This window comes from Sordaria macrospora, chromosome 2, assembly GCF_033870435.1.
Source record: "Sordaria macrospora chromosome 2, complete sequence".
Lineage (NCBI taxonomy): Eukaryota > Fungi > Ascomycota > Sordariomycetes > Sordariales > Sordariaceae > Sordaria > Sordaria macrospora.
This window is the reverse complement of record NC_089372.1, coordinates 3,678,418-3,701,611: the sequence shown is the minus strand read 5'-3', so window position 1 is coordinate 3,701,611 and position 23,194 is coordinate 3,678,418. Positions and strand designations below refer to the sequence as shown.

The 23,194-nt window shown below is 53.3% G+C and overlaps 8 protein-coding genes across 8 annotated transcripts; 4 read left to right on the top strand and 4 right to left on the bottom strand.

The window, feature by feature from the left end:
• Positions 1–1,365: 1,365 nt before the first annotated feature.
• SMAC4_02665 (uncharacterized protein) lies at positions 1,366–3,101 on the bottom strand (the record flags this gene model as incomplete). Its single annotated transcript, XM_003352182.2, has 3 exons — positions 1,366–1,837; positions 1,909–2,960; positions 3,059–3,101. The coding sequence occupies 3 exons, from the start codon at positions 3,099–3,101 to the stop codon at positions 1,811–1,813; spliced, it is 1,122 nt and encodes a 373-aa protein (XP_003352230.1). The 3' UTR covers positions 1,366–1,810.
• A 535-nt stretch (positions 3,102–3,636) lies between these two features.
• Positions 3,637–4,380, bottom strand: SMAC4_02666 (uncharacterized protein; the record flags this gene model as incomplete). Its single annotated transcript, XM_003352183.1, has 1 exon — positions 3,637–4,380. The coding sequence occupies one exon, from the start codon at positions 4,378–4,380 to the stop codon at positions 3,637–3,639; it is 744 nt and encodes a 247-aa protein (XP_003352231.1).
• Positions 4,381–6,217: 1,837 nt separating this feature from the next.
• Positions 6,218–7,627, top strand: SMAC4_02667 (uncharacterized protein; the record flags this gene model as incomplete). Its single annotated transcript, XM_003352184.1, has 1 exon — positions 6,218–7,627. The coding sequence occupies one exon, from the start codon at positions 6,218–6,220 to the stop codon at positions 7,625–7,627; it is 1,410 nt and encodes a 469-aa protein (XP_003352232.1).
• Positions 7,628–8,318: 691 nt separating this feature from the next.
• SMAC4_02668 (uncharacterized protein) lies at positions 8,319–10,655 on the top strand (the record flags this gene model as incomplete). Its single annotated transcript, XM_003352185.1, has 1 exon — positions 8,319–10,655. The coding sequence occupies one exon, from the start codon at positions 8,319–8,321 to the stop codon at positions 10,653–10,655; it is 2,337 nt and encodes a 778-aa protein (XP_003352233.1).
• A 200-nt stretch (positions 10,656–10,855) lies between these two features.
• Positions 10,856–12,197, bottom strand: SMAC4_02669 (uncharacterized protein). The gene is made up of 2 exons (XM_003352186.2): positions 11,805–12,197; positions 10,856–11,735 (listed from the first exon to the last, which is right to left on the bottom strand). Exons 1-2 carry the CDS (start codon positions 12,009–12,011, stop codon positions 10,941–10,943), a joined length of 1,002 nt encoding a protein of 333 aa, XP_003352234.1. The 5' UTR covers positions 12,012–12,197; the 3' UTR covers positions 10,856–10,940.
• A 374-nt stretch (positions 12,198–12,571) lies between these two features.
• On the top strand, positions 12,572–14,769 carry SMAC4_02670 (uncharacterized protein). Its single transcript, XM_003352187.2, has one exon. The coding sequence runs from the start codon at positions 12,579–12,581 to the stop codon at positions 14,628–14,630; it is 2,052 nt and encodes a 683-aa protein (XP_003352235.2). The 5' UTR covers positions 12,572–12,578; the 3' UTR covers positions 14,631–14,769.
• Positions 14,770–14,815: 46 nt separating this feature from the next.
• On the bottom strand, positions 14,816–16,773 carry SMAC4_02671 (elongation factor 1 gamma domain-containing protein). The gene is made up of 4 exons (XM_003352188.2): positions 16,661–16,773; positions 16,379–16,565; positions 16,042–16,090; positions 14,816–15,982 (listed from the first exon to the last, which is right to left on the bottom strand). Exons 1-4 carry the CDS (start codon positions 16,688–16,690, stop codon positions 15,037–15,039), a joined length of 1,212 nt encoding a protein of 403 aa, XP_003352236.1. The 5' UTR covers positions 16,691–16,773; the 3' UTR covers positions 14,816–15,036.
• Positions 16,774–17,307: 534 nt separating this feature from the next.
• On the top strand, positions 17,308–19,054 carry SMAC4_02672 (mitochondrial 37S ribosomal protein uS9m). The gene is made up of 2 exons (XM_003352189.2): positions 17,308–18,366; positions 18,521–19,054. The coding sequence occupies exons 1-2, from the start codon at positions 17,505–17,507 to the stop codon at positions 18,610–18,612; spliced, it is 954 nt and encodes a 317-aa protein (XP_003352237.1). The 5' UTR covers positions 17,308–17,504; the 3' UTR covers positions 18,613–19,054.
• The last annotated feature ends 4,140 nt before the right edge of the window (positions 19,055–23,194 follow it).

The following is a 23,194-nucleotide window of genomic DNA, read 5'->3' as shown; positions in this document are numbered from 1 at the left end:
ACAGACAGAAGTGTACGTACGCAAGTAATGAACAACTTAAGGGGTGTTAAAGGTGATTGAAGTTTTTGGGCCTCGTGAGCAGAAAGTGGAGAACTTGGCACACTACCTACTGATCCAACGAGTTCTCGATGAGTTATATCCCCCGTTCTATCTACGCTCTCTTCACATGACAACTTTCAAGTCAAGTCATTTAGTTATGTTACTTGATCAGCAAACCAGGAAACACGGCATGTTTGGTTTATGTTTGGTTTGGGTTTGTTCTCTCAGCCGCCGGCACACATGACATGCTCACGAGTATGAACGAAGTCCTGCTAACTGAACTGACGTTGATGTTGATGTTAAATCACGGAAGGTCGTATTTGGTCTCGACATCGACACGGATGGATCGGGTCGGTGATCGGTCTTGGCTGGCAAACAACAAATCGGGTACAGTAACCTCCGCCAAAATAAAGAAAAGGGGGTTTGTTTACATTTTATATTTACATCTTCATTGATTGCATTGCATAATGGCAAAAAAGCAGGAAGGTAGGTGCCGAATCGGTCGCCACGACTCGCAGATATTATTCCACTTCACTCAATCTATCGTATCTACAACAAAAAATAGAAGAATCGACGACGGTCGGCCATTTGTACACCACACACACACACAATAATATCTAGTACATAACCAAACCTAATGTGAGTGTGAATGTGAATTCGATGGCCTTTCAGGATTTAATGGACGAACAAGCGATGCAATAAGCAAAGTAGGAAGAAGAAGAAGAAGAAGAAGAAAAGAAGAAAGTTTGTAAAGAGAAAAAGAAGAGAAAGGTGGCAAAAATAAGTTGTAAAAAAGAACAAAAAAAAAAAAGAAAAAAAGAAAGAAAAAAGAAAGAAAAAGGAAGAAAAAAAAAAGAGACAAGAGAAAAAAAAGAGACAAGAGAAAAAAAAGAGACAAGAGAAAAAAAGAGAAAGAGGGAGGAAAAAGAAGACATGATGGCCTGTACCACATTCGTACCGGCATCTCTCTTACGGTTTATGTACTCCTCGATGCTTCTTGATATCCATGCAGCGGAAGTCGTGTCGCACTACCGTACTCCCGAAGGTTTGATATTATTACTACCACACGACTGCACCAACGGACCATGGCTTCCATGGGAAAAAGGTGATTGGGAGGTGGGCTATATGTACTCACCTCTACCTAGGTACCTCTAGGCGGGTAGGTCGGGCGCGGGTACTGTCGGTCGTCTTGATCTGGTTAACGGGCAGGTGGGAAGGTGGGAAGGTGGGAAGGTGCGATAGGATATGATGGGATGAAACTGAATGGGAATATACCTAGGGTATCTCTAAGCTGGAACAATACATTGGTAACATGGGTAGTCAGGCTACATACAGCAGGAGGTACCTTAATGGTTGATCATGGATATGTGATTTGGGACTCTAGACTTACATCCTTGATGTTGATTATTTTATGTTTCCTTTGTTTAACTTGGGCCTGGTAAAGGTGTGATATGGTACTCCTTTTTACCTTCAATCCTTTCCTTTCCCCTTCGGTGATACCAATCATTCTGTTAATACTTAGGACTGATTGCTAACATTGCTGTCCATATTCACCCAAGGTTATTTTCTCTCTTACCATCTATATGCGCCGTATGTGGTATTACGCACACTTGAGTGTGCGACCGTCCAATAACTCCATGCTTCAAGATCGAAATGACAAGCCTCGAGGAGCCTGCCTGTACCGCCATTCCCGTCCTTGTCCGTAACGCCATGTAAGACCAACCCTTCCTCCCGGTATATTAGCAGCACAGCACAACTCTCTCCCGGAAAATTAAGGACTATAGCCAGTAACGTAGTACTGTTATCACAAGATGTTAGCAACAAGTTCAAACTTTTGTCAAGAATCAAAAGGGAAAGACAAAAACTCACAGTAACAACATCCTCCCCATCCCCATCCCTCCCCGCCCCCACCCCGGGGAAATCATCATCATCCGCCCTCCGCACATAAACATACAAAATCAGCGCATGCTCATGCGTAAAGCACGCAATGACCCTACTCCCCTCCAGCCTGCCGACACTCAGCACCCTGCTCCAGTCCTTCCCATCAACCCTAACCGTCGCCCACTTCTCCGGCCCGGCCTCCCTGTACTTGGTAGACGGATGCTCCTCAATCGGCACCGTCAGCTGCGCCGGGTCCAGCTCGGGGTTTTCGAGGCACCCGTCCCAAACACTCGTAATGTCCAGGGTGTCAGCTACCAGCCTCAGCCTGAGTGAGCCGTGCATGTTGGCTGATATTTCCAATTTCGGGTTCAGCGCTTCCTTTCTAGCCGAAGAGGAGGAGGAGGAAGAGGCAGAGGCGGTGGTGATGGCCAGCTTGGTGAACCGGTCCGAAATCCCTTTGAGTTGCACCAGCGGAGGAAGAAGAATGTGCACGTCTGGCTCTCGCACTTTCGGCTGCATGATGGTCTCGACGGTGTCGGGGTGCAGCACCCGCACGGGGATGTCTTGGGTGATGACCTTTTCGCGCTCGCGCTTGTGGGTTAGCTCGAGGGATTCTTGCGGGTAGAGGGAGTTGTTGGTTTCTGAGAAGGGGTCGTTGTCGGCGTCGTCGTAGTCATCATTTCGGTCCATGGGGTCGGTGGTTTTGGGGTTGTTGCCGCGACGAGAGGGTGCGTCCTTGGTCATGGTGTGGATGGTCATGGAGAGCATGGGGATGCCGTCACGTTTGGTCAGGCGCAGGCTGGCGTGGTTGCTGTTCAGAGCGGATTTGAGAGCTCGTTGCAGAGGGCCCAGAGGAAGTTCTAGGTTGATGGTGTTGCTGGCTTCGGCGGATTGGATGTGGTAACTGTCGAAGATGGTGTCGACGGAGAAGGAGGCCCATACTTGGGATCCGGTGTCGGGGATGACGGTGAACCTAACTGTGTCATCGTCGAGCCGGACCCAGGCGATTTTTTCCAGAGTGTTGAGGGCGGCCACAAGTCCTGGGAAACGCAGGTTAGAAGCAGAAAAAGGACATGGTGAAGATATGGATAAGGTATGTGCCCGGAGGAGGTGGGCAACTTGGGGACGGGGGACTTACTGGAGAAGGTACGGATGTTTTTGAGTTCGGTTTTGAAGCGCATATTTCCGACACTCTATAACTATGACAGTCCGACTCAATTCTTAGGGATACCACAAATGAGTAAACGATGACAAAAAGTAAACCGAGCAACTCAAGATGCGCACGCGTCGCGTAAATTGATGTGAAGTCGAAGTTGGATGCCATTGACGCAAGGTGGGGATTTGATCACCAACTAAGAGCCCTGCTAGCGCGGGGTTGCCGCCTGTAGCACCCCTGTAAGATAGCCCTGGCCCCGGCATAAGCTCCGCAAATCCACGACTCCATTCGTACCTGCCTGCTATAACGTCACCACTATCTTAAACTCTTTAAAAAGGTAGCTACAATTCCTTTCCCACCTGTACCCTTACAAGCAACCACTTCAACCCAAGAGAAGACAAATGCACCAACACCCTAACATCCGGGTGAGCCAGGGTATAGTGGAAAAGAAGGAAATGTACTCCCGTCCCAGGCCAAGGTATGCCATCCCGTCCCTACTTATCATCTGATCTTTCCCTCTTTAGCAGACCACCCCCAGACAGACAGTAATGGATTTCGGCTCAGGCCGCCCTACTCTGCTTGGTAGAAGTGGCCCGACTGAGACTTGTCAAGGCCTGCTTATCCCACCACCACTCCCACTCATAATCCCTCGCGCCATTCCAGTTGTCGAACCGACTTTCGAACCGGGTCTGGAACCGAGCGGTCGCGTACTCGGAATCGCCCCAGCGGTCCATAGCCAGCGGTGAACCAAAGATCTTCTTCAGCAGATGCTTCCACCTCGACGTATGCTGCTGTCGTTTCCTGCCGTGTCTCGCGGCCACCACTCTTTGCCCGCTCGCAATTTTCTCCGCACAATACGGGCAGTCGTGCTGCATGGATCCCAAGACGAGGGCTCGGATCGTCGCTCGGTTGACCTTGGCGGCGTTGCGGCCCTCGGTGACGAACAGGGCGGGCAGGACGGGGTGGCCGCAGCCGTGGACGAGCGAGTGTCGGCAGATGGGGCATTGCGGTCGGTCGTAGGCCACCATCTGGATGTAGTGCTTGATGCAGTGGCTCCCGAACATGTGTCCGCACGGCAGAACGCTCCAGTTCTCGACGACGCCTTCGGAGTTGGGAGAGCCGATATCTTCGTGGCAGATGGGGCACATCTTGTCTGCAGGATTTGTTTCTTCCTCCTCGGATTGCTCGACCTGCTGCTTCTCTTTGACTTTCTCGGTCCAGCCGCTGTTCTTGCCTTTCGAGGAGGAGGCGAGGTGTTTGTGGGAGGCGGGCATGGCCCTGGTGTCGAATAGTACTCGGCTCATGATGGCGGCGCGGATTGCTGCGGATAAGCCGTAGAGCAGGGAGAGGATCCAGAGAAATATAGCTATAAGAACTCTGAAAGGAGGTTCAGCCAAGTGAAAGAAGATGAATTTGAGCATTTGGTGTAACGGTGGTTTGACATCAACATGATAAGGTTGATTGGTTGGTTGGGGGGCAGGGGTCAGATGTCAAGGTGATATCGGAATGTCTCGCTGAGGTGGGCGTTGGCACGCGCATAGGAGGCTGAAAAAGGGTGGGCAACAAGGTCGCCTCAACAAGAGGACGGGAAAATAGGCAGCCCAATCTCAAGCAAAAGTGAAGAATCACGATGTGGCAAAGACTGGTGACGTGGCTAACAAGATGAATCGTGAAGGTGCCGGAGGACGAACAGAGTATTTCAATAGGGAAACCTTGTTTTTCTTACCTCGGGGCAATGGCTTTGGTTTCCCTCCAATGTTTATTTATGCAGCCGGCTCGTCTCGGTCAGTATGAAGGAGTCCAAATGTCGAGTTCCTGACACCGAATCTACGTCAAGGCCTGCGATCCTCGGCGTGCTGACTGCTTCGTTGTGGAAAAGGGACAACAAGAAGAAGAGTGCCCAAAGAGCCGAGGAGGTGACGGTAGTAATACTAATGTATGTCGAGAGTTCGTACCTATGCGTGGTTGAGTGCAGTTTAGCTTCGCAAGCTACTAATAAAATGGTGTGTGCCTGCAGGTGCATAAACCGGGCAATGAACAGGAGGAAGATTTGGAGATCCTTCTTTGCTCTGTCGTGCTTGAAACCACAATCCGTGTTACGGACGCTTGGGTCAGTCGTTCACATTTGGGTCGGCAACCACACCAAAACAAACCCCCAGGTTCAGCCAATCAAACCATCCAGAACCATCAGCATGATCAAGCCAGCCCGAACCGCTGGACATCCGAAAAGGTCAGAAAGCCCATCCCACGTGCTGTGGTAGAGATAAGCATAACGGGTAATCCTTTCGAGGTTGATATCTCGGTTGTAGCGTTCTGAAGATATTTCATCTCATCATCCTAGACGATGGTATGCGACAAAGCCCCACATGCCCAAGTCTGTACGACCTCATCCCTATTACGACCTTGCATCAAATGATGCCCCATAAGATGCAGGAGGATATCAACCACCCCTCATGACGGCAAGACGAAGTAAACAAGAGCCGGGATAGTGTCATGAAACTGTGATCTTTTCCATAATAAATGAAGAGGGAACTCGAAACTCGGATCGGCCTCCCTTGCACATGTTCCTGACTTGTTGGCGACCAACGACGAGGCACGGGTCCCAACAGTGAAGCATCCTGGTCCGGGACAACGAAGGGAGCTATGGTAACATGCCTGTCAAAGTTTTGCTTCTCTAGCCTGGAATCAGGACCGTCACCTACAAGTAATGGCTTACTGATCACCATCAGAGGAGTCAGTGAAACGACAAACGGTCAAATGTGAGTTGGGGTCCGATACAAGAAGAGGGAATCGTGAACTTATACGTAAGTTTTACTGGGGCATTGGTCCACAGTGGAGTTCAGCTACTAACGTGTGATTCTGAATGTTTCATACTGTATCTGAACGTTTCATTGGAGGCAAAGGCCGTGCCCCACTGCAAGTAGCCTTACCGGCATGTCTTGGCAAGCCGTGGCTCAAAGGACAAGCCAAGATCATCGTCGCCTCCAATAATTACGCGACCGACAACTGCATCCCCGACAACAACCAACATCACTTTTTTTCGGTATCACCCATCTCACTGCCTGGGACACGAACCAACTAGCCGACGCTTTGTCGGCAAATCCACAACACTTCAAAACCGGCGAATCCTGCCACTTCACCATGGCTTCTGAACCGCCGACGTCGACGGCGCTCGTCCGCAAGAGGACCGACACCGAGTTGATGCCACCGCCGCCCCCAGCGAAAAAGATCAAACGGCCAAAGAGAGTCATCGATGAAGACAGCTACACCGATGCTATATCGCACATCATTGCCCGTGACTTCTTCCCAGGTCTACAACAAGCAGAGTCACAGAGAGAGTACTTGGACGCCCTAGAATCAAAGGACCCAGAATGGATTTCGAGCGCCACCCAGCGGCTGCAGCAAGCAATGACACCCGGACGACATCAGACACGTAGCCGCTCTTTTCATTCCGCAACCTCGGGCCCCGGTTCCGAGACGCCCATGGGCTACGCTGGCGACACCCCGATGAGTACGGTATCCTCGAGAACCGTGCAGGCAAAGAGCAAGCTCGACACGAACATGCGCCTGGGCGCATTCCAGGCAAAGTACACCAGCGAGGACAACGAGAGTTTCTACAAGCTCCTCGATAAGCAAAACCAAAAGAGGGCAGAAAAGTACGCGTGGCTGTGGAACGAGAACAAGTTACCTTCCAAGCAACAACTCAAGCAGAAGGAGGTGGAACAGAAGCTGCTCGAGAGCGGGAAGAGTCTGGTTGATGATGGGTTCAAGAAGGACCGTCTGGCGATCAAGAGCAAGGATGACGACCGACCAGCTGCCCCAGCGCATTGGAAAGCAAAACCGCACAACGAACTGATGTTCGCACCGGAAGGTGTGGACGGGGTCCTGGAGACGCCAGCCGAGCGGGCGCAGAGAGAATCACGAGCCGAGCCGAAGAGGATCATTTACGAAAACACCAGAGTCCCGCAAGCTTATGTGCCGCCAGAAGAGAACAGTACAAGGGCTTCATCACCGTCACTCTCGGATATCAGGAATGCGATTGCGGGCAATCGACGTGCTTGTGATACGGAGACCAGCATCGGAGGAGGCGGCGAGACACCGAGGATCAACGGGTACGCATTTGTCGATGACGAAGAACCAGAGCCTTCACGGAACACGTCCAAAACACCACTTCCGGTTATCGACCTTGGTCCAGGTGATGCAACACCAAACCCGTTCCATCTTCAAGAGCAAAGAAAGAAGGAAGCGCTACATCATCGAATGGTGGAGCGGATATCACAGTCCAAAAGAACGTCTGCGAAACTGGGACTGACTGGAAAGGTGGACCGTACACCGGTACCGAAATTCCCGGGTAGTCCCCGGGTTTCAGGCGGTCTGACACCTGCTGCTCAGAGGTTATGGAGTAAGATTGGTAGCTCGGGGGGGAGGACTCCTAGCTCGCCGTTTAGTGGCGAGATTACGAGGACGCCAAGGGCTGCTACACCGAAAGTAAAGACATCGGGCTTGCGGAATTCGACGAAATTGACATCCGAAAGACAGACTCAGGGATAGAATGGATGAGGGGAGCGAGTTTTCTCGGAGCAATATGATACCCAGACGGCATTAGCGTCACATACGGAAGTTTGAGATTAGGTACTTGGACCGAATATGACGGTTGGTAGGCCGTATAGATCGTGTATTGTTTTAAGGACAATCGATCAGCGAGATGCCTGGTACTTAACTAGGCCAATAACAGTCTACGTTGTAGCTCTGCTTTGTATGTAATATTGACAGCCTAGGTGGTCAGCAATGAGTGGACGATAGTAAAAGATCAGAGGAACATGAGGTGGAATGTCAAGAATGGGTAGGGTTACATTACCAGGTTTCCGGGTCGATACCACGCTAGCAGGGGCCCCTGGACCGTTCCTCACCATGCCGAGCCGGGTCCAAAAATTTGCGGCTCGACTTCGGCAGCGCAGGCGTTGTCCCTTCTCGGTTCACTTCACAAGTCACTTTCAGCGCCCATCGTCCGCTATTTCTGGCACCCATCATCCACTGTTACTTTATAATTCTCCATACCCAACTCTCACAAATTACCTCTCTACCTAGCTCCACCGTTCGGATTGGATGAGATAGGATGCGAATGAGAGAAGTGAAACGTATCATCCCATTATAGCCGACTAATACCTCAACTCATCCTTCCTTTCCTTTTTTGTTCTTTTAAACTACGTCATTGGTTCTTGTCACAATTTGTTCACTCAACATGAGGTTCGCCGACTTGCTAGTAGACCTCGCCGCCGTGGCTAGTGCCTCCCGGTCCGTTGCCGGCAAACACGTTGCACTCCGGGCCAGCCAGATCGACAGATACAGTAAGACGAGTAGTATTGTCAGCGTTGCCAAGGATCTTGGGAAGAGCAAGCAACAGCAACAGCAGCAGCAATATTACCAACAGCAGACGACGCCGGAGGTGCAACAGCAGGATGTGGTTCAAAGTCAGAGTCAACAACAACCAGAACAGGGAGTGCGGGTTGAGGAGGTTGTTAAGCTGAAGGAAAAGGTGCCGATTCAACAACAATCCACGCCGGTTGCTGCTCAGCCTGAGTTGCCCCCATCGTCACCACCGGTATCCGAGGCCAAGGTAGTGACTGCCGCTGCACCAGAGTCTCAGCAGTCGTCGACGCCCAAGCCGTTCACCCCTGCGCCATGGGCAGACAGGAAACCCCTTCCTCAGCCTAGTCCCTTCCCCAAGCCACCGAGGATCGGCGTCAAGAGCATAATACCGGGACTGCCAGCGGACCTGGCTGCGTTGAAGGGCGAGGCCGATGTCAATCTCAGCAACATCTTCATGACGAACAAGGGCTCCAAGATCCTGGAGGAGTTGAACAAGGAGCCTACGGTTCCCGCTGTGGAGGTGACCCCTGAGCCGCTTGTCGCCACTGTCCCAAAACCTAATACGGCCGAGGGGGAGGTCAAGGCGGAGAGGGAGGTACAGGTCATTCAGAAACCAGCAGAGGAGCAATTGGCCCAGAAAGCTGCTGCTGTTGAGGAGATCGAGCAGCCCAAGGTGGAGGAAGAAAAGCCAGCTCCGGTTCCGGAAACCCCGGCAAGCACGTCAGCTCCTCCCCCGGCTGCTGCCGTCAAGGCCACACCACTACAAGAACCAAAGACAACCAAGCTCACGCAAGAGGACGCAGACTTGGTTGCTGAGCTCACAGGGTCTTCTCCCCTCCCAGCCTCTACCCGCCACGAACTGCGCGAGTCCAAGGTCCCCGCCTCCCGCATCAGCAGACTCTGGAACTACGGCGGTCTCGCGGCCGGCATGATGGCCGGCGCCATCGGCGAAGGATTCAGCCGGGCCATCGGCGGCGGCAGCTCCGGCTCGGTGATGCTCAGCCCGGGCAACGTCGAGCGACTAGTCTCGCGCCTTTCGCGGATGCGTGGCGCAGCCCTCAAGCTAGGGCAAATGATGTCGATCCAAGACTCCAAGATGCTCCCGCCCACCATCCAGGAGGTCTTCCAGCGTGTGCAGGACCGGGCGGATTACATGCCGGCGTGGCAGCGCGACCGGGTGCTGGTGTCCAACCTGGGCGCCGACTGGCGCTCGCTCTTTGACGAGTTCGAGGAGAAACCCATCGCCGCCGCGTCCATCGGCCAGGTGCACCGCGCCACGCTCAAGTCAAACGGCGCCCGCGTCGCCGTCAAGATCCAGTTCCCCGGCGTTGCAGACTCCATCAACTCGGACCTCGACAACCTTGCCATCCTGCTGGCCGCCACCAATCTCCTGCCCAAGGGGCTGTACCTGAACAAAACCATCGACAACGCGCGCACGGAGCTCGCGTGGGAGTGCGATTATTTGAGAGAAGCCGAGTGCGGCGCCCGCTACAGGGAACTGCTCGCCGCTGGCGGGCAGGAAGACAAAGTCTTCGCCGTCCCGCACATCTACAAGGAGGCCAGCGGCAAGCAGGTGCTGACGATGGAGTGGATGGACGGGGTGGGCGTGACGCGCATCTCCGACTTTACCCAAGAACAAAAAGACTGGATCGGCACGCAGATTCTGCGCCTGTGTCTGCGCGAGATCACCGAGTTCAAGTTCATGCAGACGGATCCCAACTGGACCAACTTTTTGTACAACCCTGTCAAGCAGCGGCTGGAGCTGCTCGATTTCGGCGCCAGCCGCGAGTATCCGGAGGAGTTTATTAGTCTTTACGTCCGTCTTTTGGAAGCCGCTTCGCGCGGTGATCGTGCGGCCGTCAAGAACTTGTCGGAGGAACTGGGATACCTGACCGGTCACGAAAGCAGGGCCATGCTGGAGGCACATATTACTAGTGTCGTCACGCTTGCTGAGCCGTTCTTGCAAAGTGCACCGGAGGTGTATGATTTTAGGGACCAGACGATCACGGAGAGGGTCAAGGCGCAGATCCCCGTCATGATCCATGAGCGGCTGGCGCCGCCGCCTGAGGAGACGTATAGCTTGCATAGGAAGCTTAGCGGGGCTTTCTTGTTGTGTGCGAGGTTGGGGAGTCGGGTTAGGTGTAGGGAGATGTTTGAGAGGGCGTTGGAGAAGACGGAGTATTTTGGGAATGGCGGGGGGAAGAAGTGAGGGAGTAAGGCGATGGGGGGCATGTGTGTATGATATGATATGGTGGATAGATTTTCACAGGCAGGTATAGACGAAACAAAAGAGTTTCTGATTGTCCCATCCATGTAAACGAAATTATCAGCCAAGTGTTCGAGAAAAAAAAAAGGGAGGGGTTTACTCAAACATCTTTACTGCAAGAAGAAGCATAGCCATCACATCACCCGACGACTAAGCTGTACAATAGATGTATGTATATATATGTGTATATTACCATCCATCCCAAACCTTTTGCATGCCCTCTTTTTTTTACCTGTCCTCAGCCGTCCGTCTCGCAAACGGCAACGCCTTCTTCTCCTTGCCCGCAATCTTCTTCCTCTTGCGCTCAATCGCCTTATCGACCTGGCTTTTCTTCATGCTGGCGAACTGCTCCACAAGCAGCTGCTTCTTCTGCTCGCTCTTCTTGAGGTAGAACGGCGTCTTCCCTTGCTTGATGAGCTCCTTCTCCTTCTTCTTGTGCTCGCTCAGCAGCTCGCGCTCCTTGTCCTTCCTGACGCGCGCCTTCTTCTTGCTCTCCATCGACAGCAGCGCCCGCTGCAGCTCCTCCTTCTCGTGCGCGTCCTTGGTCTTCTTGATGGCCATCCGCAGCTGCTTCATCTCGTCCTCCTGGTAGTCGTCCAGGAACGAGTAGGCCTTGCGCGCCTTGATCTCGTCCACCACCGCCTTGCTGCCGCCCGAGATGCTGCCGCCGAGGCCCGGCGGCGCGAAGCGAGGGTCCCGCGCTTTGGGCTTGGCCGGCGCGTCGTTGGTGACGAGGAACTCGCGCCGACGAGAGACGGGCTTTTTGGACGTCATTTCCACGGGCGCGTGCTTGCTGGTGCGGTGGTGCTTCTCGACTTTGGACTTCAGACCCTTTTCGATCTCGGTCTTCCAGTTGGGCTCTTCTTTCTCTTCGTCGTCGTCGGACTCGTCGTCGCCACCCTTACTCCCCTTCTTCTTTTTCTTCAGTGTGCCGAGAGAGGCCTGGGCTTTGGCGAGGGCACCGAATGAGAGCTGGGCGGCATCGATACCGGCGCCGCCGTGCTCTGATGGTGCATCGGACTCCTATTGTGCATGTTAGCCATATTTTTGATTCTATAAGGTTTTTTTTTTTTCACTTTTCTTTTCCCTTACATCATCACTGCCCTCCTCAACCTCTTCATCCTCCTCCTCCTCGGTGTCGCTGCCTGTGTGGAAACCGCCACCTTCTTCCTCGCTAGGGGCCTCATCTGAGCTTCCCTCCTCCACATCTGAGTCGGGCTCAGCTTCAAATCTGGGACGAACACGTCTGTTGAGCTTAGCACCCAGAGTTGGGGGAGCTTTCCGCTTAACCGCAGGCATTCTGTGATCTTTTTGTGTGTCGAAATTTCGTCCTTTGTAAGTTTTGTCTTTTCTGTTCTAGCGGTGACAGCTTCTTCCGTTTCTGGTTTTGATTTAATGTAGATAGTTCGACCGCACGGACAACGGCGGATGAGTAAGAGGTGGTGTATGAGTGAAGTCAGAGATGGATATGTGTGATTGGTTTAGTCGAATTGGCGTTGAAAGTTCTGCCGCCTGCAAAGTGAAGTTCCCAAGCCCCCGCTTTTATTGTCCGCGCACGACACGTGATTGGTTAAAAATTCGACCGAAGCATTTCACCCTTCCCCTGAAAAAGCATGAGGCCGAATGCAGGCATACAACATCACTGCTTAGAAAAAGTGCACCTGCATCTCATTTGAGCCGTTTGGAGGTCGAGTAACACGGCTTTTATTGGATACTGATATTACCGCAAATCATTTCAACAGCTTTGGCCTACCTACAACAAGCAGCTGAACGCGAGACACTCAGGCCGACTCCAAACCATTGGAGCCAAGTGGTCCGTAGCGGCACTTTTTTACACCAGCCTCAAGTCGCCTTTTCATCACAAGAATGATGAGCAGGTTACGAATATTCAACACACCACCAGCTCGCTTCCGTCTCACAAAGGGCTGTCAGCTGTTGCCTGCTACACCATTATCGCTTTTTTACTCGCCTCAGAACAAAATTTTCAACAACGCAACCAAAACTTTCTTGTTCGGCCAACCTTCGCCGACGAGGTGCATCCACACGGCGAAAGAAAATTTGGAGGCGGATAAATTGTGCTCTGAGATTGGCATACAAAATATCGCCGGGAAGGAAACAGCCGCAGTCAGCGAGACATCACCAGGCTGCTCAGAACGATCTCACCAGGCAAAAGGAAGGCAAGGCAGAGTGTCTTCCGTTGGAAAGGCTCACGAAGGGGACAACAAGAAAGGGAACAACACAAAGCAGGCGCAACTTCAAGCACAAACACGACAAACAGTGGACCAAATGAATCCCAATCACTTTGGCTACCAGTCGGGTTACCCGCCGATATACCAGGGGGGGTTTGCTGGACAGCAACAGCAGCAACAATCACAACAACAACAACACCAAAACCAACAACAGTGGTTTCCTCCGCAGCAAGAGCAATATGGAATGGGATATGCGCCGCTCCCAGGTGTCGTGGGCTATGGCTTCGTCCCTCCTGCCTTTGCCCCAGGAATGACCGGCATGCCACATTGGCAACAACCTCCGCCGCCGCCGTTCTATTCGGGAGCAGATGGAAGACGAGGTTTCAATACCAACACCAACACCAACCACACCGCTCAACCTCCTCAGCCTGATTATTATCGCTCCAGGTCGCCCAGAGGCAACTCACGGAGAGGGCAATACAACTACAACAACAGCTACAACAATAACACTGGCCCGGAACCAGACTATTATCGTCCCAGGAGTCCCGTCGGACCCTACTCAGGAGGAGGACGACGATACAACAACAGAAACACTCGCCCGGAATCAGACTCTTATCGCCCCGGACCCTATTCACGAGGAAGACAATACCACAGCGACGCTCGCGGCGCAGAGTATTATCGTCCCCGGAGTCCCGGGCCCTACTCACGAGAGTACAACAACGGGGGACAATACAACGACAATAACAGCAACAGCAACAGCTATACCCAGCATCAACATCAGCAGCACCAGCCGCAATTACCCCCCAAACCGGCCAAGCTCAACAAAAAGGCCAAAGCCCGCGAAGCAGCAGCCGCCCGCGAAGCATTATCCCAGTCCCAAGCTGGCGGCCAACGCCCCAGCATGATGCCCTCCTCTCTTTTCCACCAACAAGGCGACATCCCTCGCGAAGCCAGCGACCCGATCGTCCCGCCCTCGGCCGCCTCAGGCGGCGTTCCCAACCCGAGCAAGGCCTACCTAAGTCGAGCCTCCTCCTCCCCACCCGCTCGCATCGTCGTCCCCAAGGCCGAAGAGGGACTCGAGGAACAAGCGCCGCGTCCAATGCTAGTAGTAATCGACCTAAACGGCACGCTTTTGCACCGCCCAAGCCGCAAGCGCCCCTCCAAGTTTGTCGAGCGCCCGCTTGCTAAGGATTTCCTGCGGTACTGCCTCGAGCACTACCAGGTGGTGATTTGGTCGAGCGCGCGGCCGGTGAACGTCAAGTTGATGTGCAGGCAGCTGTTGACTGCGCAGCAGCTGGAGCAGGTGGTGGCGATCTGGGGCCGGGACAAGTTCGGGCTGACGCCGGCGGACTATAATGCGCGGGTGCAGTGCTACAAGCGGTTGACGATGCTGTGGGCGGATGAGGCTGTGAAGGGGGCGAACCCGTTGGGGGAAGTGTGGGATCAGGGCAATACGGTGCTGATTGATGACAGTGCGGAAAAGGCGAGGAGCGAGCCGTATAACTGCATTACGCTGCCGGAATTTGTGGGGGATTTGAAGGAGAAGCCGGAGGTGCTGCCGAGGGTGCTTGAGTATCTGGATACGCTAGCCCACCAAGAGGATATCAGCAGATATATCCGGGTGAACCCGTTTGACATCAGCGTGGATAGCAGCAAGGCTGTGACTGGAGATGAGGGCGTTGCTCTCGCTTCTCCTCCAGCTGCCGCTCAAGCTGACGGTTCAGGGTAGAGAATCAGGAATCAGGACAGGAGTTGTCAGTTGGACATGATAATACCCGATAGACTTGTTACAGCGGTTACACAGCTATAGCATGTGGATAGTTTTCAAAAGGAATGAGCATGGTTCACTGCACTTCGCTTTGCATTGCACGAAAGGAATAAATAGCAATTGGCCATGAAAAACAACTTTTATCGGGGGATTTCAACAAGGTACTAGCATCTACTGCAGACTCATTCATCGGCGACGACTATCCATCAGCGAGCGATACACATGAGCTCATGAGGAAAGGGGCAAAAATGGCTTGTCCATAAAAACCCATCAATATTTGTTCATCAAGTCATCATAAAATCCCGTAGTCTAGTAAACTCCCGTTGGTATAGCCTCCTTCCTTAAATTAATTTGTTCGTGGTATCGTTTATTTGAAGACCTTGCCGGAGGCGTGGGGGTACTCCTTGCCGTTGACAAGGGCAGGCTTGTCCCAGGACCACTCAGCCTCGACAAAAGCGCGATCCTCAGGGTTCTGGGGGTCGAGCTTGGTGAACTCGTAGCTCTCATAATCGGGAGCGACGTCGAAGACGGGCTTCCAGTCATCGCCACGGATGACGAAGGCGCCCTGGATGACGGAGTCGTTGTTGGTGCCGTAGACGGAGGCGCAGCCGAAGAGGTACTTGCGAGAAGCCTCGAGACGGTTGTTGAAGCCACCGATGAGGTTGTTGGACATGAAAGTCATGGTGAGCTCATCGTTGTACTTGTAGCCGACCTTCCAGATCGAGTACTCAGTGAAGGGAACGTTCTCCCAGAACCACTTGAGGGCATCGGGGGTGTCGATGTTGGAGTACTGACGCTTCCACTCATCGAGGGGGAAAGAAGCGCGGGGAAGAGCCTCAAGGGGGTGCTTGGGCTTGGGGGCCTCCTCCTCAGCGGCAGCGGCAGCGGCGGGGGCGGCAGCGGGCTTGGGAGCCTCAGCCTTCTTGGGGGCGACGTTGGTCAACTTGGGGGTGTCAAGGAGAGCGAAGGGAGCGGCAACGGCGGAGTAGATAGGCTGGTTGTAGACAGTCTCGTACCAACGGGTGACGTTGGGGAACTCGGCGCGCCAGGCCTTGTCGAAGAAGAACTCGAAGCCGCGGGCAACGATGCCAGTGGCGAAGAGATCGGCAAGGGTGATGCGCTCGCCAACAAGGAAGGTGTTGTTCTTGAGGTGGGCCTCAGCAACAGAGATGGCCTTGAGGGCAGCCGCCTGAGCGTCCTCAACAGCCTTCTTGTTGTAGGGGACCTTGCCAAGGAGAGGGCGGTACCAGGCACCGAGGTGGGGGAGGACCTCCGAGTTGAAGAAAGAGAGCCACTTCAGGATAGAGGCATAGCTGGGAAACGGGTTAGCAACTGGTCTTGTAGGAGAAAAGGTGGTTGATAGTCAACTTACTCCTGCTTGGTCTTGCCGAGGAGAGTGGTCTTCTCGTTCTGGGAAGCAACTGTTGTCCGTTAGCCATGACTGTCCAAGTAAGTTGCGTGGCAATTGAAAGAGGACAAAGAGTGAGTTCGACAATCAGAAGTTAGAACCAAGTCAACACCGTATTTCAGATAGGGATAACTGTTTGAAAAATGTCTCGGTCATCAGGTCGAAGGGGGGAAGGGGTTGTTGTGCGCTACCACATCACGAGAGGATATCTGGCGCAATGTGTGTGCGTGTTTCAAAGTGCGGGGCAGGCAGCGTAGGCAGTCTTTGCTTGACGCCCAACATATCTTGTCAATAAACGTACCATAGATGGCGATGGCAATGCACTCGTAGAGAGTGTAGCCGTCGGCGCCAACAAAGGTGGGGACCTTGGCGAGAGGGTTGACCTTCTTGTAGTCCTCGTTGGCAGCCTCGAGGTCGACGTTGACAACCTCAATGTCGAGGTTGTTGGCCTTCGCGACGGCCAAGATGGCCGTGGAGCGGGGGTTCGCCTGTTGAGCAGAATCTGTTAGAATGTCGGCGCTCGTCCGCAGGCGCCCGCCGTGTCAAGACGAGCGCCGCAATCTATTAGTTCTGCTCATCTTACCTCGTAGGTGTAAAGCTTTCCGAAAGCCATCTTTGATAATTGATCAATGATGAGGGAAAGATGGGTTTGGGGGAAGAGGAGGGGTGACGGAGAAGCAAATAAAAGGGTTCTGTGCGATGGGAGGAAGACACAACAGAGGAAATTTTATCTGTGGTGGGGCATGCGGCCAGTGGCGGGGAAATTGGCTGCTCAGCCTGCAGTGCATCCCGTTCTGGCAGCTGCGTTGCTTCCCCTCACGTCAGAGAACCTCTCAGCGCTGGAACTCGACAGAATGCATGAGAGCTCACTAACCGCCCGCCGGCCCGTTGGCGGCTGTGGAAGACTGATTACTTTCGGCCAGTGATTCACAATTCCGCTGTCTGTGCTTTCCGTTCCCTAGTGCCAGGCTTTGTTGGTTGCCATGGTGTCCGGCTTCCAGGGGAAAAGGTGCCGCTTGATTGCCGGGCACGTTTTCTTATCTGCCTGCCGGGTGGATCTGAATGGTCCCCTGCATCCGTAGTGTACACCTGCAGGAGTCGCGTGGAGGGGAAGGTGAGGTGAGGTGAGTGCTTGACTGCTGCAGTGGGAAGCATGGGTGGTCCGAGCTCCCACTTCCCGGTTGCCGGTGTGGAAAAATCCTCTTGCGAATTGTTCCGCCGCGGGACGGCCCACGACGCGCGCAGACGGGACCCGGAGTCCGGACCTGATTGACCAACTGCCCGCACTGGAACCTGCCCTCGTCTCCCGACAGCCCCCAGATACCCATCGGCGAGCCGACCGCACCTCGACCCTCCCGATCCCACTCCTTTCCCGAACCAGTAGCCCCCGGGGCCCGATAATGTACGAGAGGTGAACAGCCGCTTGAATGATGGCATCTCTTAGACACAGCATTACCAACGCTCTTCGGAGCTCCCGCCAGGCCTGCTCCAAGTCGGCGCAATGGCAGCAGTCGCTTGACCAGCAATTCGGCGCTTTGCGCATCAGCGGCTCGAGGTCGCTGTCCACCTTCACCAACGAATCCAACCCGAATGTAGATGGCCAATTCGTCGCCGCCCCAGCGCTCAGCAGCGACTACTTCAGACTCCATCCCCATGCCCGTGCCGTCCCCATTTCGCCCTCGTACTTCACCCGAACGCCCCGGTTCTACGACAATTACCTCTCCCTAGAAAGGCTCATGGAGGAGTACGAAGACCTTCCTGTCATTCCCGCGGCCGCCGTCGAGCGCGTGGCCTGGAAGACGCTCGACGACATCAGGCAGGAGCTCGGCGAGCAGGTCAAGGCGTCCGAGTTCGCAAGGTGTCTAACCCTCATCAAGCGGCTCAACTCGATCCACCCCGACCTCAAGCCACAAGAGATCAAGGACGTGCTTGACAGCTTCAAGCGCAACGTGCAACCCTACACAAACGTCGCCAAGCCGATCCCGATCGACCAGTTTGGCCGCGCCTGCGGCGTCGGCAGGAGAAAGGCCTCGAGTGCTCGGGCGTACGTGGTGGAGGGTACCGGCGAGGTTCTGGTCAACGGCAAGACCCTGGCCGACTACTTTGGGCGGGTTCACGATCGCGAGAGCGCCGTCTGGGCTCTGCGCGCGACAAAGCGCATCGACAAGTACAACGTCTGGGTCAAGGTGGAGGGTGGTGGCACCACGGGTCAGGCAGAGGCCATTACGCTGGCGATCGCCAAGGCGCTGCTGGCTCATGAGCCTGCTCTGAAGCCGGCATTAAGAAGGGGTAAGCTTCGCACCACTACACCACACCACACGTCTTCTTGGCTTTCTGTTATGATTATGCCTCGCCATACGGGCTGCTATTTTCGCGGTATGGCGGTAGGTAGGGATATGATACCTTTGCTAACGAGTTTCCCTCTTTTTTTCTCTTGCTATAGCCGGATGTGTCACACGCGACCCGAGAAAGGTTGAAAGAAAGAAGCACGGCCATCTCAAGGCCAGAAAGATGCCTACCTGGGTCAAGAGATAGTCGCCCTATCCCCTGCTACTACTACTACGTTTTTGTGTGTGGTATCATTGGGTGGGTGTGTTATGTGTTGGAGGCATTATGGAGACCATTCATGTTGCCTCACACTTTTCGGTTTTTGCATGAACGACCGGTCAAATGAAGCGATGCTTTTTTCCCTCGCCAGCGCAGCAGCGTCCAAGCTCATTTTCCTTTCTGGGAAGCATATATTCCCTCATGCTGCGTACTCTATATGTGGGATATGCGTGTGAGAGTCCGTTGTCTCGTCTCGCTTGTGGTCTCGCTTGGGCCTACCAAGTTCAGCACAGGTCGGTTCCAGGCAACCAAGAACGTGTGTACTTGTACTTCAGTTGGGTCTTGGGGTCAACAGACCGTGTCTGTCTGGGGAGGGCCGACACGACTTTGTTGTGTGTGTGTATAATACAGCAGTTTATGTGTGTGCCGGGGTAGGGGGTGGAAGGGGTGGAAGGGGGTTATTTTTGCTATGAAAAAAGGTATGCAAACCGAATCAACGCCCGGCCTTTTCAACCGGCTTCACTGCGACTTTGACATGGTTTTTTTTCTCGTTTGTGATGGGTTCACTGATTCGTACGACGAAACAAGGCATGAACCATCCGGGGGGTTACATCCAATGTTTAAGAGAGAGCGTGGTTACCTCCCATCTCTCACAGATCATTAGGCGGAAACGACGACATGATTGCAGGGCATGGACGTGTTGGTTAACCGCGCGCCGTCAGAACCACGTTTTTCTGAACTCCAGATTTCCGTTCCCGTGGGCGGCAGAGTGCAATCTGTGAGGCGTTCTCGGCCGGGGAGGACCCTGGGGAAGTGTAAGGATCCTACGAGATGGTGTATGATCACCGTGGCATGTATTATCGTTGTCAAAAATCCCACAAATTTCGATGTTTTGGTCCGCAATGAGGTCGAAATAGTCAGAAGGTCCAAACCGGTGCTCATTTCCGCCTCCAGATATAAAATGACCTGGCATCATATGGTCGAGAGTATGCTCCTTTAGCCCGTATTATCATGGCAAAATGACCCAAGCAGTGCATGTGATTGATGCTGATGAGTCTTGGGGAAGTTCCGTCTGCTCTTTCGGACTTGCTCGTCCAATGTTCCAAAGACTGCGGTCCCGTTTCATCTGGAGTTGGGTGTCTCTGGGCGCTACTCGAAGGTGTTGATACATGATGGTGGTTATTAAGGGGCAGCCCAATATTCCTGCAATGTTACGGGAGAGGTCGAGGATGAAGTCGTCGTCGAACTCAACGACCGGTCCGCACAGACCCTTGGCTGTACGTACATAGTCAAGTTTATCGGGTGGGTTTTCCCAGAGACGAACAGGCTTCTAGAAGCTGTTTCGAAGTTCAGTTGGATGTGATATTTGATGAACTATGGTTTTATCCAATGACCTGTTTTGTGTGATTTGGTTTTATTCAATGGGTAACTGCCCGTCTTTGAGCATACAACCAAAGAGTTGCTCTTTCCTCTTCGTTAATGCGACATTCAGGATCGCACTTTAGCGTGTTTGATGAAGGTTGTAGAGAGGGAAGGAACAACGCATGATCTGCCTTGTGTCATTCAAATCATGCGAGTGTGATCGCTTGAAAATACTTTGAAAAGGCAAAATCAAAACAATAATACGAGCAAGTGGATTTTGTTCAAGATGGCGTAAAAAATAATGGCGTAAAAATAATGGCGTAAAAAATAATAGCGTGAAAAATAATGGCGTAAAAAATAATGGCATAAAAAATAATGGCATAAAAAATAATGGCATAAAACATAATGGCATTTCGATGGAGTGAGTAAGCATCGTTCGAGCAGATACAGTAGCTAGCTACTGGTGCCAACGGTACGAGCCATCATCTTGTGGGCGGAAACGTGATGGCTCGATTGCGACAGGTCATACCTAACCACGCGAACTATGGAGCCAGTTGATATCAGATGGAGGAAACAGCATGATTATCAATGGAATTGACTCATGAAGTGGAAAACATGGAATTTGGTGATGCCGTTTCGTGGAGGTTATTGGCGAAAACAAATGCGGGCACTATCCGGATTTTCCCAACGGCTACGGAGTTTAGACGAGTTTGTCGTCGGTTTCAGCTGGTCATGGTTTGGAATTGGGCCGTTCTATCCAAGGATCGACAAAGGCGTTCGTACTTGGTACAGTAAGCACAATTCGATCGGTATTTCGTTTGCCGTGCCCGTGAATCCACAAATTCGAATCGGTAATCAGCAAAATCGACTCTCCAAAGTTCGGTTTGAGCTGTCGAGTAGTTGTCCACCGGAGATTCCCCCGAGTGAGTCTGGCAAAGACAAGTGAGATTCTGAGACTCGCTTAACTTTCTCCGAAGAGTTGCAACCCAAGATCTGCGCAATCAGTTGTATCTTGAACATTGGGCCGTTATTTAAGCAGGCGTTGGCATGCCAGCAACGCAAGCTGCAAGCCGGATATGTAGGCAATTGGAGTTTAGGACCGAGACTTAGATAGAGCAGTCAGCTGGGGTCGTGATAGGAATTCGACCGCATTGAGCGCATGACCGTAGCGCATGGGCGAGAGGTAACCAAGTCCACTGTCATCCACAGAGGCAAAAGGCCAGGCATTGCGAGTCCACCGACAACGAAGTGGAAGAATGGCATCTCCGGTAACCACGGAAACATAGATCAAAGCGAAGTCGGAGCCAAACACAACATCACGACCAGCGGAGGAGACCCGGGGTCGCCAGATCGGATGGCTTCTGACAGGACTCAGCGGTGGCGATCGAGTCGACCATGAACTCGGGCGGCGATGTAGTGTACGCCGAAGACATTGGTCGGTAATTATAGAGGTGTATGTCTGTGAACATGACCAGCCAATGGGTCGGATCCCACATGAACTCAAAGCTGTGCGCCAGAGCTTCGTTTCTCAACGGCCGAACCTGACCGGCCCCTTAAATCTCTTAGCATGCACCCAAGACACAACGAAGCCGATTGCACAGCAGAAAAAGGTTGAATTGCAGGCCTGTTGCAGCATGTACGCGTGGACGACTAAGCAACGAGAAAAGGACCGGTAGATGGGTTTCTGAAAGACAATTGAAAGATGCAGAACTTTGATGTCCGTGTCATTGACTGCCGATTCGAGGTATCCATGCCATGGCATACCGGAAATCTCTTGGTGAATCCGTCTGATGAGGCACGAAAGGGAACTGGAAGAATCGAAGGAAAAATTAAAAAAAAAAAAAAAAAAAAGTAAACTCGCTCGGCTTTCGAAGCTTCCAGCCAATCATATTGCAAAGATGGCCCTTGGGATCGTGTCACGACTTTGGCGTGTACAGTACACGGGTCCGTACGAGAACGAGGAAGGAAGTACCGGTACCGTTGTCCGGCTAATCCATGGGCCCAGCGCCTCAACCCCGCCGCCATGTGCGCAAGGTCGATGGAGCACGCAAAGCTCAGCTAGCATCGAGGTCAGTACCGGTACGAGCTATCCTCGGTTAGTTGTCCTGGAAACGGCCCCAGACGGTCCCAAGGAAAACGACGGGCACCGCGTCTGATTTGCCCTTGTGTCGAATTCTGGAGCCATCGAACGAAGAGCCTTGCCAATACGACTCCAAAACAACGCAAAAGACGACGCAACCCACCACACGCCCCGACAGGGATTTACCTCGCAGCAGTCCGGCAGAGCTGGGCCTCCGTTTGACGACATCCTTCGACGCCAGTGGACGCCGAGCAGACGCCCCCCCCTAGCTCGCGATGCTCTTAACTCGACGACATGGATGCCCCATCCTCACGCGCAGTCCCTTCATCATAGCAGATACAACAGTGGTACAACCAGCATGCAGCAAGCGCGGTACCGGTACCTCTGCCTACCTCTCTCTCCAAGGTACCTGCCTCTCTGGTGCCCCCGATACACCCAAAGCCGCCCACCGCTGTCCACCATCGGTCGTCCTCCACCGCCATAGTGGAGGTTCCAGGCCGCCGGAAGCATTTTCCACGCCAAGTCATCATGGCCCATCATCTGTACTGCCGTTGCGTTGGAACGCCGCCATCGTCTATGCCGCCGCCGCGGCGCCGCTGCTGCTGCTGCTGCTGCAGGTCAAGCATGCCTGGCAGCAAAGTTCGTCGTGGAACAAATTTTCCTATCCAAACGTTCGGTCGGTGGAGTTGGTGGCTACCGAGCGAGCGGGATCTGGGCGAGTCTGGATCGAAGGGTCGTTACCACAGAATCGGCTGTTGGTGGGAGGAGAAGTCAGACTCGGAAGCACCGTGGGCTGGAGTATTGGAATGACAGAATGACCATCACTGTCGACCCCGTGAAATCGATATTGGTCCATATTTCCAGTTACCGCCGCCGCCGCCGCCGCCGCCGCCGCCGCAAGCTCCTTGGTTACTCCTGTGTTCCTGCTGCCTCGGCGAGTGCCGGGCGGTTGTCGACCAGCTGGAACCGAATCGGAAGCCCCTTTGGTCTTGTCCTCCCACTTCCCCTTGGAGTTGCGTGGATGGCCAATAATGAGGCCCGGATGGCATCGACCTTTCACCCGGAGCCAGTGGGCTGTTTCTGATTCGCGACCCTTGTCAGTCCGAAAAGAATTGCCTTTTCAGATCA